At 41.8% G+C, this 14,624-nt stretch overlaps 2 protein-coding genes across 2 annotated transcripts; one reads left to right on the top strand and one right to left on the bottom strand.

The window, feature by feature from the left end:
- Window positions 1-489: 489 nt before the first annotated feature.
- rps10 (ribosomal protein S10) lies at window positions 490-4,905 on the top strand. The gene is made up of 6 exons (XM_084023091.1): window positions 490-597; window positions 1,054-1,203; window positions 2,165-2,339; window positions 4,042-4,119; window positions 4,448-4,503; window positions 4,821-4,905. Exons 2-6 carry the CDS (start codon window positions 1,054-1,056, stop codon window positions 4,860-4,862), a joined length of 501 nt encoding a protein of 166 aa, XP_083879217.1. The 5' UTR covers window positions 490-597; the 3' UTR covers window positions 4,863-4,905.
- Window positions 4,906-6,056: 1,151 nt separating this feature from the next.
- Window positions 6,057-14,354, bottom strand: nudt3b (nudix (nucleoside diphosphate linked moiety X)-type motif 3b). Its single transcript, XM_084026822.1, has 5 exons — window positions 14,048-14,354; window positions 12,658-12,768; window positions 10,332-10,376; window positions 10,141-10,225; window positions 6,057-9,898 (listed from the first exon to the last, which is right to left on the bottom strand). The coding sequence occupies exons 1-5, from the start codon at window positions 14,144-14,146 to the stop codon at window positions 9,699-9,701; spliced, it is 540 nt and encodes a 179-aa protein (XP_083882948.1). The 5' UTR covers window positions 14,147-14,354; the 3' UTR covers window positions 6,057-9,698.
- Window positions 14,355-14,624: the final 270 nt, after the last annotated feature.

Below are 14,624 nucleotides of genomic sequence, written 5' to 3'. Positions count from 1 at the left end.
CAAAACAACAACAACAATTCTTATTATTAAATTATTATATAAATAATAATAAAATATATCACACATGTTGGAAATAAGACAGTGTGCTTAATAAAATGTATTAATAATTAAATGAATAAAAAACATGATTCGAGCATATACAGACCCAATTTTTTGATTAAATTCAACAACAACAATTGATATTATTATTATATAAATAATAATAATAAATAATAAAATAAATCATATCATGTTGGAAATAAAACCGTGTGTTAACATTAATAAAAACATGATTACAGACCCAACTTTTGTAGGCTATATTGATTAAATTCACCAGAGGATGGAAGATGACATGAAGACATTATTTTAAATTACGTTTTATTAAAAAGTAATAAAAAGAATAATAATACATCAACAACGTAATAACGTAAAAGTGTTGTTATATAGCTAAATGCAGTCCTTGATCAACTATTACTGTAGATATACACACTTGGCTGCGGTTCCCCTCCGCGCCAGCAGGGGGCGAACATCCCCAGCAAGGCGCGACTCGACTGGATAAACCTTCACCGTTCGGCGCTAGTCGTTCCTTCCGGCTCCGGTCCAATAACCAGTGGAAAGGTAAAGACATACCCGGCGTAGAAATCCAAATATATCTTCAACATCTCTCGTTCTATGAAGCGAAAATGTTTGATACGCGATTGTTAATAATGTCACGACGCAATACCTGAACGTATTTCAGCCTTAATCGATGTACAATCGATGATATTAGACTTAGAAGTGGGGAAGTGGACCCTGGCACTTTTACATGAACGGCTGCCATTTTTTTATTATGTTAACGCGAGGAACTCTTATTCAACGTTTATGTGTATAAAAAGGATGCTAACACCTCTAAAACAAACGTGTTGAGTTAATAAAATGTTAGTTTCTCTCGCCTTTGTGCTAATGTGATTTCCCCATCAGTTCGTGCAGCCATGTTGGCTAACGTGCTAGCCCGTTAGCTCGCCATCCATAGCGGTGAACTCGTACTTATTGTTTGACATTTTAACGCCTGAACGTGTCGCTTAAAACCCACAGATGCTGATGCCCAAGAAGAATCGCATTGCTATCTACGAGCTCCTCTTCAAGGAGGGAGTCATGGTGGCCAAGAAAGACGTCCACCTGGCCAAGCATCCGGAGCTCGCTGACAAGAACGTGCCCAATCTTCATGTGATGAAAGCGATGCAGGTGAGGCGGGGATGAGGGTTGAACACCTGCTTATTTTTATGTGTGTAGTGGATACAGGCTGAACCTAGGTGTACAGATCACCAGTGATCTGATGACACATGTAAGGGAGATCTCTATAGTACTGGCTTTAATATGGTTAATGTGGTATTCTGCTCCCTCGGCCTGGGATCTATTACTGAATACTCTGAAAATCAAGATGCCCATCTCATTAACAGCTTTCAAATCAAGAGTAAAAGACTCTATAAGATGTCCATGTTTTAACATAACTGGCTCACAGAAAGTTCCTTCACGGATTTGCTCTTTAATGTGAATCCGAGTGTTTTAAGTGGTATTTGTACTTGCTGTCTCCATTGGTATGTTTTGTAAACGTGTATTTGCTGCTGACTGTTTTGGCCAGTTCAGATTTTTAATCTCAACGAGACAAACTTGGTTAAATAAAGGTTAAAATAAAGTATCCTGGTTGATGCTGTGTATATATCAGCATTCGAGAGTTGTTATCTAAAATAAAATGCTTATTTGTAACGTCACCAGGCTTATAAAGCGGGTAAATTCAGGTATTTGCACCTTGTTCTACTTGCTGAAGCAGTTCGTCGTGATCACAAACACATTTGAGGTAGAAAAATCCCAAATACTGAGCAACATGCATGAAGGAGAAATGTGACATGGAACTAATTGACGTCTGATTAATTTTGCAAGAGTGCTTTGATGGCAGCGAGTCTGGCAAGACGGGGGTTGGAAAGAAAGCAAAACGTGAAGAGTACAAATCTAAGTAACGTGTGAGCCAGGAGTAGGGATGGCACGATATAGGCAATAATTTAATTGTGGAGAATTTTGGTTGTTGGGATAATTATGCATATCACCCATAACTTTAAAAAGTGGTCTAGTTCGCTTTTGTGGTAGATTAGCTGATTTATGAAGATGATGTGAACAATATATATATATTTTTCTTCTTCCCCTCCAGTCCTTGAAGTCCTGCGGGTATGTCAAGGAGCAGTTTGCCTGGCGTCATTTTTACTGGTACCTCACCAACGAGGGTATCCAGTACCTGAGAGACTTCCTCCATCTTCCCCCTGAGATCGTGCCCGCCACCCTGCGCCGCCAGACCCGCCCTGAGACCGCACGGCCCAGGCCCAAGGGTAAGGTCAACATGCATACAGACTGTGGGGTACACTGTACTGTGCTTCTGAAGAGCCAGTATCTTCACCTGCAGAATTGTGGCAGTGAAAACTGTTTGTTTTTAAGACATCCAACACAAACCTCGTGATGTAGCCGTTAATGTAAACCTGCTGAGTGGAAGCATTCCTGTGAGATTAACGTGGAGTCAAAAGGCCGACGCCATGGCTCAGCGCTGCGTTCAGCGACTGGTTGATTGTTCCGGTCTGAGCTTTAACCCGAGATGACCTGCAACTAAACGACTGTATCTAATTTTATAAAGTTAGAAAAATGCACATCCACTTAACAATGTGTGTTATTCAGAAGGAATGATTTGGATTTATGAGAGAAATCACAAGGCAGGTAATCCTTCAGAACGTATCACGTCCTGTTGATTACAGATGTTTTGGATTTAAAACGGATCTGTGGTCCTGCAGCAACTGATGCTTAAAGCTACAGTTAGGAACTTTAATATAAATGATGTTAAACAACATATTTGCTCAAACTGTAACTACTTCCTGACGGTAGAAGATGAGGCGGGTGATCTGGTAAAAAAAAAAAAAAAAAAAAATCAGGTACTCCGAATGGCATTAACCAATCGGAGCTGAGGAGTCAAACTTGGCAGCTCTGATCAAATATGAATCAAGATTGTGTCACCGTGTTGCCAGTTTCTCACCTCAAACGTTTTCAGAAATATATTTCAGTGTTTAGTTAAATGGCAAAATGAGTTTATATGGCAGCCGGGTCAAACTACTTTTTATTTATTTTAATCTTGCAAACGCCACTAGGAGCACCAGACTGTCCCGTGTGCTACTGTCAAGAAATACAGTTTGTTTATTATGTTACCAACTGTAGCTTGAATGGCATTTATTTTAGGTCCTCAAACAGGAATACTTGAATAGATCCCCAGTAAATGTGCTTTAGATCATTTACGATTTATAGTCCCGATGCATATACGATAACCAATTCTTATTTTACAAAAGCAAAAACATGAAGAGGACAATAAGCCATTCTAAGTTGATTTTTATAATGCGGCATCAATATTTGGAGCCTTCAGAGTCCCTAGAAGTACGAGTTCCTTGGTTGCACTGATGGATGGAGCGCGGCGCATAATTATCAGCTAAAGTTATCGGGACAATCATTATAATAATTATCAGCTTTTAGAGTTTTAAGTGATCAAGTCATTGTCTGCATCAGCCGTATGTTTCCCCCTTAAACATACACATGTGTTGGAGTTGAGCATAAATACATGGCTCATGATGTTCTGTCATATTTTATAATATACATTATATAAATCATGAAGGGTAAATTTGCCCTTTAAATGATCGTTCCTGACGTGTTTGAAAAATCACTTCTTTTTATGCATGTGTGTATATATGTTATAAATGAGACCAAATGAATACATTTAGGCAGTTGACTGATGGTTTCTCTGATCAATAAAGAAACTGAATGTGTGCTCACTTATCAATATGCACACATTCATGTGGCCCAGAGGTGTAATGCAGATGTGAGCTTCACTGATGCAGCTCACGCACGTATTTATTGAAACCTTGAGACTTTAAAACGCAACAAATCTCAATTGAAAGCTTCCAGATTTTTATCTCGTGTTTAGAAAAATAACCCGTGACCAAAGTTGGACCTGAGCTTTTTTACATTTTTTTTTTTAACGTTTCTGTGTTTCTGCAGGAATGGAAGGAGAGAGGCCCGCCCGCCTCAACCGCGGCGAGGCCGACAGAGATGCATACAGGCGATCTGCCGCACCACGTAAGTAACTTCATGTGGCGGTAACGGCTAGGCTTTGGCTTCGAGCAGTAGCTTCATTAACTTTGTAAATGCTGTGTCAACGATTCATAGTATAAAATGGAAAAGTCAAATTCACTGTTCAATTCACTAAAACCAACAATGAAATATTTCATTTTGATTTGTTGAATTAATACGTTTCTTACGTTGGACGTCTTTTTTATGAAGGGTATGTCAAAGTAACGTTTTGTGTATGAAAGGCTTTTATTCAGCGTGTTTGTGGTGTCTGTGTATTGAAGCTTAAATTTCTGAATTTGTCGACTGACGTGTTTATTCATAACTTCTCCATCAGCTGGTGCCGACAAGAAAGCAGAGGCCGGTGCCGGAGCTGCCACAGAATTCCAGTTCGTAAGTACAGCTGCCGTATTTACACAGTAAAACCGTGAGAATAATTTTTCTCAAATTTTGTGGGATTATTTGTAGCCAAGAACATAGTTTTGTCTTGTATTTTATTTTTCTTTCTTGCTCTGGCAAATGAGGAATGTGTTCTGCAGCAACGATACAAAATTGTCCAACAATCTTGTGGCTGCGGTTTTTCTAATGGCTTCCATAAGGAACGCTGAATTTAGTTTCTATTGTGCAGCTACAGCCTGAAATCCTTCCATCCTCCTTAGTGGGATATTTATTACCGATGATTCTGAACTCCACTGTTTCTCCTGTTGCAGAGAGGTGGCTTTGGACGCGGCAGAGGACAGCAGCCTCAGTAGATTTAACTGTCTCTTTCTGTACAATAAAGAAAATCAAAATACAGCTCCTTCGTCTCACGATTGTTCCTTAAAACCCTGCGAGGCGTGCAGCGATTTTTACGCTCCGTCTTCAAAGAGGCTTTAAAGTTTCTCACTTCAGGATGTGTAAAGGGGATCTATGGGAATCTTTACACCACCTTTCCAGACTCGCTGGGATACCAATCTCTGCAGTATGAATGTTTTCTACTTTACTACAAATGGAGTATTTAAATGTTACATGTTGTGACTGTAAAGCTGAGACTTGTGTGGAACCAATGAGCCAAATTGTATTTTATAAATTGTACAAATACTTTGTTGCTGTACTCAAGTAGAAATTTCAGGTATGTGTACTTGAGTACAGTTTAACTTTTTTAGTTGCTACATTTTTACACATCTGTATTTTCTATTCCTCACATTTTCGAAAACAGGCTTGTTACTTTAGTTTTAATGCATTTGAGGGGAATTATTTTTTTTTTATCCTACTATGATGCCAGCAGAAATGTCCTTCATAGGGATACTTTTACTTTCTACTCTAATACATTTTAGAGCCTGTTTTCCACTTTTCCTTGAGTAAAGAAGTTAAATCAGTACTTTAACCAGAGTCCACCAGTATTTGTACTTCTACTGGAGTACAGGTACAGGATGTCTGTATCTTTCGACACTTCCATTTATGCCTATTTGTGTCAGAATACATGTTTTCTGTGCACCCGGCTTGTTCGATTCCAAATTGTTGTCGTGACCGCCCGCTCCACCTCGGTACGCCCACGCCAGGAGTTTGAAACCTTTTCCAGCTGTGAGCAGCTCCTGTTTTATTTGTGCATTGTGGAAGAAAAGTAGGATGCAAATAAACTTTGGTTTTCACTGAATTTAAAACCGGTGCGTTAGCATTGATTAGAACACAATTTTCTCATGTTACACATTGTATCATTTTTTTGGAGAATAAGACGGATTAATGCATTTAGTATACAATAAAACACACCCAACTTATGTTATATACTATTTGTATATTGTTAATTAGCATATATATCATGGCTGTAGTGTGGAGACCAGTTCATATAATCTAATACACAAACTTCAAATCAATCCCCTAATCTAGATTGGAGTTGTTACTGAGAAGAGAACTGCAGGCAGAAGCATTTAAAAAAGAAATCTTAGACATGAACACAAGGACTGGCCTGAATGTGAAATACTGGTGTTTATTTGTTGGCACATTTATATTACAATCTTCAGTCTTCCTGCACTGGTTTTATTCCACAGTCCCAAATGACAAAAGAGGAAAAGAAAAGTTCCAGTGATGTTTTGTTTTTTTTATACCTCGGAACACAATTTACAAGTTTGTAACTTCAAGGCTGAAGTGTTAGTTCAATTAGTATTTGGGGGTTAATTTATTTTAAAAACCGTTTTTAATCATTTTCTGATCATTTAAGTCATTCAGTTATGAAAATGGCCGTCTGACCAGCATGCTATAAAGGGAAATGAATGGTACAATCCTCAGCTGCAAAGTGACATGCTTTTTAATTTTAATATTTTTTTGCTTTGGCCACAAGATGGGGCAATACACATTTAAAACAGTCACCGTTGGGTAAATTAAAAAGGAAGCAATTTTTTACCTGAAACTAATCGTTTCCTTCAATAATTCAACCTTTTTTTGTGTTTTTTTTGCCCCCTCCGAAGTTCAGACGCTCCGATGTTTACACACAAGAGAGCCAATAGTGATGGAAATCTCCATGGAGACGCCTTTTAAAACGCCAACGTACTTATATGGAGACACATACTTCATAAATCCCCTCCTGAACTCCAGAATCACTTTACATACAACAGGAAGTGCTTGAATTTTCAGTTAGGAGGGAGTTGTTTAAAAAAAAAAAAATGTACATTAATCCTTATTGACCAAAAGCCGAAGTGTGTCCTCTGGCTGTAAGGGTGCTGTGTTAGCTATATACAAGATATTTCTGCTTGTCAATTAACACAACAGGTTAAAGAACATACTGAAAGAAAAAAAACAAAATGGATCAAGAGCAAGTGGTCATTAATAATTAAGTCACTGGCTGTTACTTGTGGACGTCCTCCTCACATTCACTTTGACAGTACCTGTCACCCGCATCCAACCAATTAAATCAATTACTCTGAGATAGATTTCTTTTCTTTTTTAAGCCATATACAGATTCATCCCCTCAACATCCGATCGCACGTTTCAATGAAGACTTAAGACGTCTAATCGACAGGAACTCTCATGAAGCGCCGGGTAGGACGTCGTTAAAACGAGACTTTGGCCGTCTGATATGCAGCAATAAAAATCAAAGTGTCCCGACTGTTGTGAAGGAGACTTTAGACTCCATCCGCCTACGCCGTCACTCAGGAAGGGTTTACGTTCAGGGACGATAGTCTTGATTTACTGGCAGGAAAGACCAACAACACTTCCTGTCCCTTTTCTGCGTTTGCTTTTGATCAACTAGCTTCATTCCCCCACAAAGGATTTATTTTTCTGAATCACAATTCTGAGTTTTCTGTCCATATTTCAAGTTTAATTTGCAACTGCAACAGTTAACGTTGAGCACAAAACTACAGCTCCCATGAGTCTTAGCAATAAGTGTGAGATTAAAGCCGTCAAAGCTTTAGTTTGAGTAATCATCTACTTATCAATAATAAAGACTTAAAATGTACCTTTCATAAATAACATACTCCAGCTTTAAAGCTGCTGTAATCAATGTTTCTATATTTAGCATCTTTTAGCTCATCGATCTGATTTTATGGACCAAAAATAGAAAGAATTGAAAGAACATAGTGGAGCATTTAGTGGTTGAGGAGCCTGATATTTACCTCAGGGATTGGTGGAGACCAGAGAGATGAAAGAGGAATTAATGTTGCATTATGTTTAGAAATCAATGCTAATGTTGCTCCAGATGTGCACATCGACAACCGTTTGCCAACAAGTTCGCCATAAAAAGATCAATGTTGTTAACGGCTCATATTAAAGAAAGAAATCTATTCCAGATTTTAAATATGGACAGAAAACCACAGTTAAAGTTTAACCCTTCATCGTGGAAGAGCTGCTGCCTTGAACAAAAAAAAAACGCCAGGTCTGCTTCACCTCTAAACAACGTAGTGGTTTGGAAACTCCATAACAGTAATCCTCGACTGCTCCAAAGTGGTTTTGGGTCTAGATCTGGATTTTGTAATTATTTCTTTGATAAACAGCCACACTTTCTTGTTCTTCAGCCTCAGATGTTCTGTAAACGATCTCAAGAGAAAAGTCCTCAAGCCCAAAATCAGTTCTTCCAGCCTCGGTTGAAAACGACACGTCGGACTCACAGATGCGTTCTTTTGTGTGTGTCATTTGTACTCTCACCTTTGATCTATACAGAAATAAACAATTTACAATAAAAACCTCTAACATGCTATCTACAGCGCCTCCAGTTTCACAGTATTGAGCTAAAGCTGCCTCACAGCGGCGCCGCTCAGCCAAAGAGACTTTTTGCCAGACGTTAGAGAGGAAAAAACATAAAAACAAAAACTAGTATCCAAAAGCATTTTACATGTTAAAAACGAGGTCTCAAACTGTACAAGGCTTGTTTGTTCTGCACCAGCATTATAGATTCCATTACTTTCCATGTCAAGCAGGTGTGTTGAGTGTTTCTGGGGATGCAGATGAAATACTAAAGGAAGGTAATCATTAAAAAAATGACCGTAATGAGTGCCCGCTAAAGTTAGCTGTGCTGTTGCGAACGCAGTGTAAACAATTGCTTTTTAACCAAACTGAATGTGAGGAGTAAAACATGGGTTTTTTTAATAACTTAAGTGATATGTACTGCATTTTTTTGAAATTACAAGTCCATGATTATTAAATCTACTACTTCTTACCCTCAGTATGTGGAGGAAGACTTTGTAGTCAGTCACAGGAAAGCAAGTTTAACAAAAAAGAAAAGAAAAAGGGCTTTAAAAAGGAGGTAAAGACACTGAGGAGAAAAGGTGGTTCAGTTGACGTTTGTGTGTGTTGACATTCTTCCGCTCTCTTTTACAGTGTATACGCTCTGTTTGAGAGTGAAACGTGTAGTGCTTGGCTAGCTTCCCCAAATAACAGAGAAACACACTTGACACTTGAAATTGCAAAACAAAAAAAAACTTGTGAGGGGCGTTTCCTTTCGGATTAAAGAGACATCAACAACCACGATTAGGAGCAGAATGAAGAGAATCCAAAAAGACCTTAACACAAGTCTGTTGCACAGTCGGCTCACTGGAGAATGAAACGCAACATAACAGTGCTCATGCAAGACAAGTCACTTCCCACAACTCTGTTCATTCAGATACAGACAACACTTCCTAGCCTTATTAACGAGGGGGGGGGGGGGGGGGGGGGGACACTTATGGGCACATTCATTCAAGGAAAATAACTGAAAAATGGAGACTTTTTTAAAAAGACCACCGAAAGTCTTCAGCTTAAGCACTAAGTTTACACTTTTACATTACGACAGTAAAAAGTAGTTCTTGCATTCAATAAACACCACGTTTAGGGTGCGTTAAGGGGGGAGGATGAGGGAGGGAGGGGGGACATTTCATGCAGTTGTCAGTAAAAAGAAAAACAAAATAGGGGTCAAAAATTACATTTACATTTACAAAGTGTTTCAGACTAATCCACCCGACACTTGTCATCAAGTCTGTGCCACGGCTCTGGCACAAAGGAGTTGGCAAGGCAAACCATGTTGTTGAGACAGAAGAGAAACAGAAAAGAGAAAGAAAGAGCGAGAGAAAGAAATGACACAAGTAAGAGCGCAAGTGGTGGCGAAAGCTCCCGGAGGTGTCAAGAGTTGTGGTTTTTAGTTATCTGATACCCGAGACGGAGCTCTGATTGATGCTGTAGGTGGGGGACAGGTCCCCACCTATCGTGGCCACCACCAAAGGTGTTCCGTTACTGGTCAGGCAACTCCCCTGGAGAGCCTCGAAGTAGGTGGCCTGCACGGGCTTGTGACACCGCAACACTCGCATGGCATCGTCTATTTTAAACCAATCCCTTTTTCTCCCTGTCGACAGAACGAGACACCGTTGTGGAACAAGTTAAGACAACAGGAGAAAAATCCTCATCCACATTTATGAAGCTAATTATCAGTACTGTGTTAAAAGTGAAAATCAGGGAGTGCAGTAACAAAGCTGGTGTTATAATATCACTAAGGCCTGGGAAAGCAAAGCTACAGGCAGCATGTGACTGTCTGAGAACTTTGTCCGTATGATCCTATTTGACAAGTAAACAAAAGCAGTGCTTTACCGATGTTGACCGAGTCCTCCCAGTCCTCCAGCAGCTCTGTTACAATAAGGACGTAGACATAGGTTCTGTGTTTCCTCTCTTGGTTCTGTAGGGGGGCGGGATATAGAAGCATATTTTCACTTCACATATGCAAACACTATGTATGCTCACATTTAAAGACCAAAAAAAAGTAGACGGCAAACAAATCTCACCTCAAACACTCCGACCAAGCGACCTAAAGTCCCCTTCACACCGGCCTGCACAATAAAGGAGAATGATTAAAACGGTGAGCAAATACATCCCACGGCGTTCAGCTACACGGACGCCGAAGGGCGGAAACAGAACACGTACACAATGTCATTACATCTCACAGCCCGCCGACAAACACCACATTTTTTAACCTTTAAATGTTTTGTTGAAATTGTTCGTTTTGCATCAGATGTAAATGTAAATCGGAAGATTATTTTCATCCCTTGTAAATCTTCTCCATCCCATTCCTGGGTTGTGACCGAAGTAACGAACAAGTATATCCTCATCATCCAAGCCTCACGTCTTGTTTTGTCCAACCAGCAGTGAAATATAATAGATTTAAAGTTATTTAAAAAAAACAGATAAAATCAGATAGTTGACACGTCTTAGAAGTTTGGTATTTTTCCTTAAGATACGACTTCAAGGAAAACTGTCATCTGCGTTATTGTCACAGTACTAAAATTCTACAGCTGCAAAACAAAAAAAAACACGATAACATCTCTGTTCAGCTATCGCTTACTGTTAAATACTAATGCCTTCATTACGAGATGTTCCGAGTACCGTTAAAGATCTCGTATGAAGGTCAATCCTCTTGCCCGTGACCCCCAACGCCCCAACCTGCTCAAATGTCACAACCTTTCCTCGAGAGGACGACCGTTACGTTCAAAACATCTTCCAACAACAAAAGTAATCCGCGCGGTGGGGTTTAACTCCCAGAGGTGGATAGTAGGTCAGGTTTAGATGCAGTGCCAGATCACTTGCTGACATCTTTGCCGTTTCTTCTTTCAGTCTATAAATACATGTTTACTGCACTCGCGACGCCGACGCTCTCCGAGTTGGACTCGCCACGCCTTCAGAAAGATGGCGTGTAAAAGTCCCACCACGAGCAATCCCAAAGATGTGCCGGGGATTAAAGTAAATCGGCCAAAAGTCAACCTGTATGCTTTGAGATGGAAAACGTCTCCCGACTCAAGCGTTCATGTAACTGAAGACGGCTGGGCATCGTCTCGGGGAGAGGATGCAGGGCATCGAGGCTGCCTTACAACTTATGCAATATTGTCTTGGGGTGTGTGTGTGTGCGGGGGGGGGGTCGAGGCCATGAACAGTCAGATATACACACACTGTAACCTTTAGCGCCGCGTCTTCACTGTCATCCCTGGCAAGACTTCAAACCAATAAGCACAAGCAATCACCCGCAGCTCATATGGTCATCAGAACAAGCTTGTCAGGATTAGGATATGTCCTGTTACACCACCGTCCAATAAGAAGCTTAGGAAGCCACAAGACGTAGGGATGCATGGAGTTCCCCCCCGCCCGCAAATGTTTCTTAAAGCGGCCTTTTCAGCACGTATGACAAACATCGGCAGTGATGTGACATTTCTTTTGACCCTCTGGAAAATGTGTTGGCAGGCAGCGGCGTCCTTCAACCACCAAAGCTTCCAGAACAGCGGGAGCCAAGATAAGGGATGATATCAGCCTCCATCAGTGTGATGGATCTCTCTCACACACACACACACACACACGCACACACACACACACGCACACACAGAGAATAGGCTTTATATGAGTGGTGACTCGCCAAGAGCCGACAGCCGGGCGAGATTCAGTGTCTTCACTGCCCCGTCAACATTCTGATCAAAATGCCCAAGTGATGAACACAAGGTGCATAAGGGGAGATACCTAAGGGATGGCAGTATTATTGATGTATTACCATTTACTAATTGCTAGCTGTCCTTCCAACACACACACAAAAACAAAAATAGACACATCTTGCCCCTTCAAACTGCCTCTGTAAATGCAGTTGTAAAAATAGAGCGATATGATTGTTTTCCTTTCGTTTGCTGTATTTTTGGGATGGAATCGTGCCGGGTAGCCAGTGCTCAATCTCAGTCTGTCCTCGTTTAACACCTAAAAACACTGCATTGTAACATGACACTATGGTACAGCTTACATGTTGCTAGGCTCTCTCTCCCGCTCTCTCTGTCCACGCAAACAGGATGACAGCACTCACGAATTGCACTCCGAGAGCGAGGTATTCGGGCCCAGCGTTAAATACAGACGTGATTTAATAGATGAAATACAATACATCTTATGAGCTTCCACTCAAACTAATTTGCCAGGCTGCAAATGGAAATCCATTCTCAGAACAACATTCCTGGCTGTGAACCAAGTCTGGAGAGGTTGTTTCAGAAACACGGGTCAACGCAAGTTTGCCAGTGCACACAGTCTGAGCAGAAATTGGGCCCACAATAAAAGCTTAACTTATGAAAAACAGTCAACGGAACCAACCTCTTCACACACTTCTCGAGCTGCAGCGACACTGGGCTCCTCCTCGGGCTCCATCCCCCCTCCAGGAACGATCCACTTGTCGGGATGTCGACTACTGCTCACCAACAGCACCTGCAAAGCATCCCATGCACAAAAAATGAAACAAGTCACTGTCAGACACACACAATAAGCCGCCTTTCAACTATGAAACTGAAAACTATCGAAACTAAAACTGAAGTTACACACAGGGCCCCAAGATCTCCCGCTGGATGTTTGGGTGAATGCAATGCAACCCTTTCTTTGTCTTCAATAGCTACTGTATGAGTCACCTAGTTTGCTTACACACACTTTGTATGATGAGTTCAAGGTGTCAACAATGTGGAGGAAAGCTGAGGCTCGACGGCAGACCTGGTAGTCGACTTGTTAAGTCTCTGGTAAAAGTTTGTTAAAAGCGACGTGCAGGTCACACTGGTGCGTTTCCTGTAATCTGGCCTCTACTTTAACCCGAATGAGGAACTGGCCTCTATTCAGCCTCTCCTCCAGGTAATAATATCTCCACCATCATGACATCTTAGTGTGCGTTTCCCCCACAAAATCATCCGTGATGTCATGTGAACCCCTTTGAATGCTGGGTTTAATCGTGGGAGACACGTAACGTGTTGAAATCAACACACATCGGAGCCGCTGATCCAAAAAAAATCTCACTGTGACGTATTTTTATTTATTTTTTTAAAATCACAAAAACGCGAGAAAACAAACCACACAGTCATGTGAGATAACCGGGCATCGCCACCGGTGTTTGTCTTCTTGGCTAACGCACAGCTAATAGCTACCTCGGTACCAGTTGCATCAACGCTAACCCTCCCGGTTACCACCAACCGTTACTCGGCAACACGGACAGATATACTATCTTAGCGTGTTCGTTTAGGGAGAAAAAACAAATAATGATTTAAAACCAGTGGCGTCATCATTGTTAAAAAGTCCCCACTCATCACAGTCTGTGTGGTACAAGGGGAGGGGGGCTGTGGTCGCTGGCCGAGAGCCGGTTCCCCCCCGTGAGAGCAACACGGCTAGTTAGCATTAGCACGCTAGCGTTAGCATGCTAGCGTTAGCATTCCACTAGCGGGGGTGAATACGAGATCCCGATGTTTGGTAATAGGCACAGCTAAAAGGAGGCTTACATAACACCTAGGCAAAGTACGAGATCGAAACCATTGTTTCACACACAAACGGAGAAGACAAAAAAGCGGAGAGGTTAAGAAACGAGTCGTGTTTCTAGCCGGCACAAGAACCACAGGTCGCGAATGTGCCGCGATTTCCAGACAGAGAAAGAGCCGCGGCTTGCTATACGCCAATGCTAATGCTAGCTCAGGGAGGGGGGCCTGCCAGACGGCGACATCCTCGGACTCACCTCCTCCTCGGCCTCGCTCCTGAAGCACAGGCAGGCGGCGCGCTTCTTGTAGCCGTCCCCGTCGTAGGTCCGGGTCTGGTTCGACTTGAGCTTCATCATTTTTCAAAAGGGCAGAAAAAGTTCAAAAGTACAGCTAAGTTGACTGCGTGTCGAGATGACGGTCGCAGACGCAAAGTCCTCCTCCGGGAAAAAACCTCGGCGTTTCACTTAAAAAAAATAACTTCTTCTTCGCTTCATTTTCACGAACCCTAGGCAACATCTACGGCACGGTCGCCATTACAAGGAGCCGCTACGCCCACGACGTAATTTACCTTTTAATGGCTCGGGGGAGCATAAGAAAACGACCTATCCGGCGTTGGAGAATCGCAACCGCGGGAGAGGAGGCGGCGGAGGCGGAGGGCGAGGAGGGGGGGTGGGAAACGCAACACCACGCTCCGACTGGAGCGAGCCGGCGAGAGGGGGGGAACGGGCACTTTCTGGCTCCAACGAGCGGAGTCACGGCCACTTGTTTGATGCCGATGTAATTCAGCGAGATAGCAGACACCGCGACCTTACCGTTACCCGACGAGTACAAACG

The sequence above is a fragment of the Eutrigla gurnardus genome (assembly GCF_963514095.1).
Source record: "Eutrigla gurnardus genome assembly, chromosome: 2".
Classification (NCBI taxonomy): domain Eukaryota; kingdom Metazoa; phylum Chordata; class Actinopteri; order Perciformes; family Triglidae; genus Eutrigla; species Eutrigla gurnardus.
Note: the sequence above shows the minus strand (reverse complement) of the source record. Positions and strands in the feature narration are given on the sequence as shown.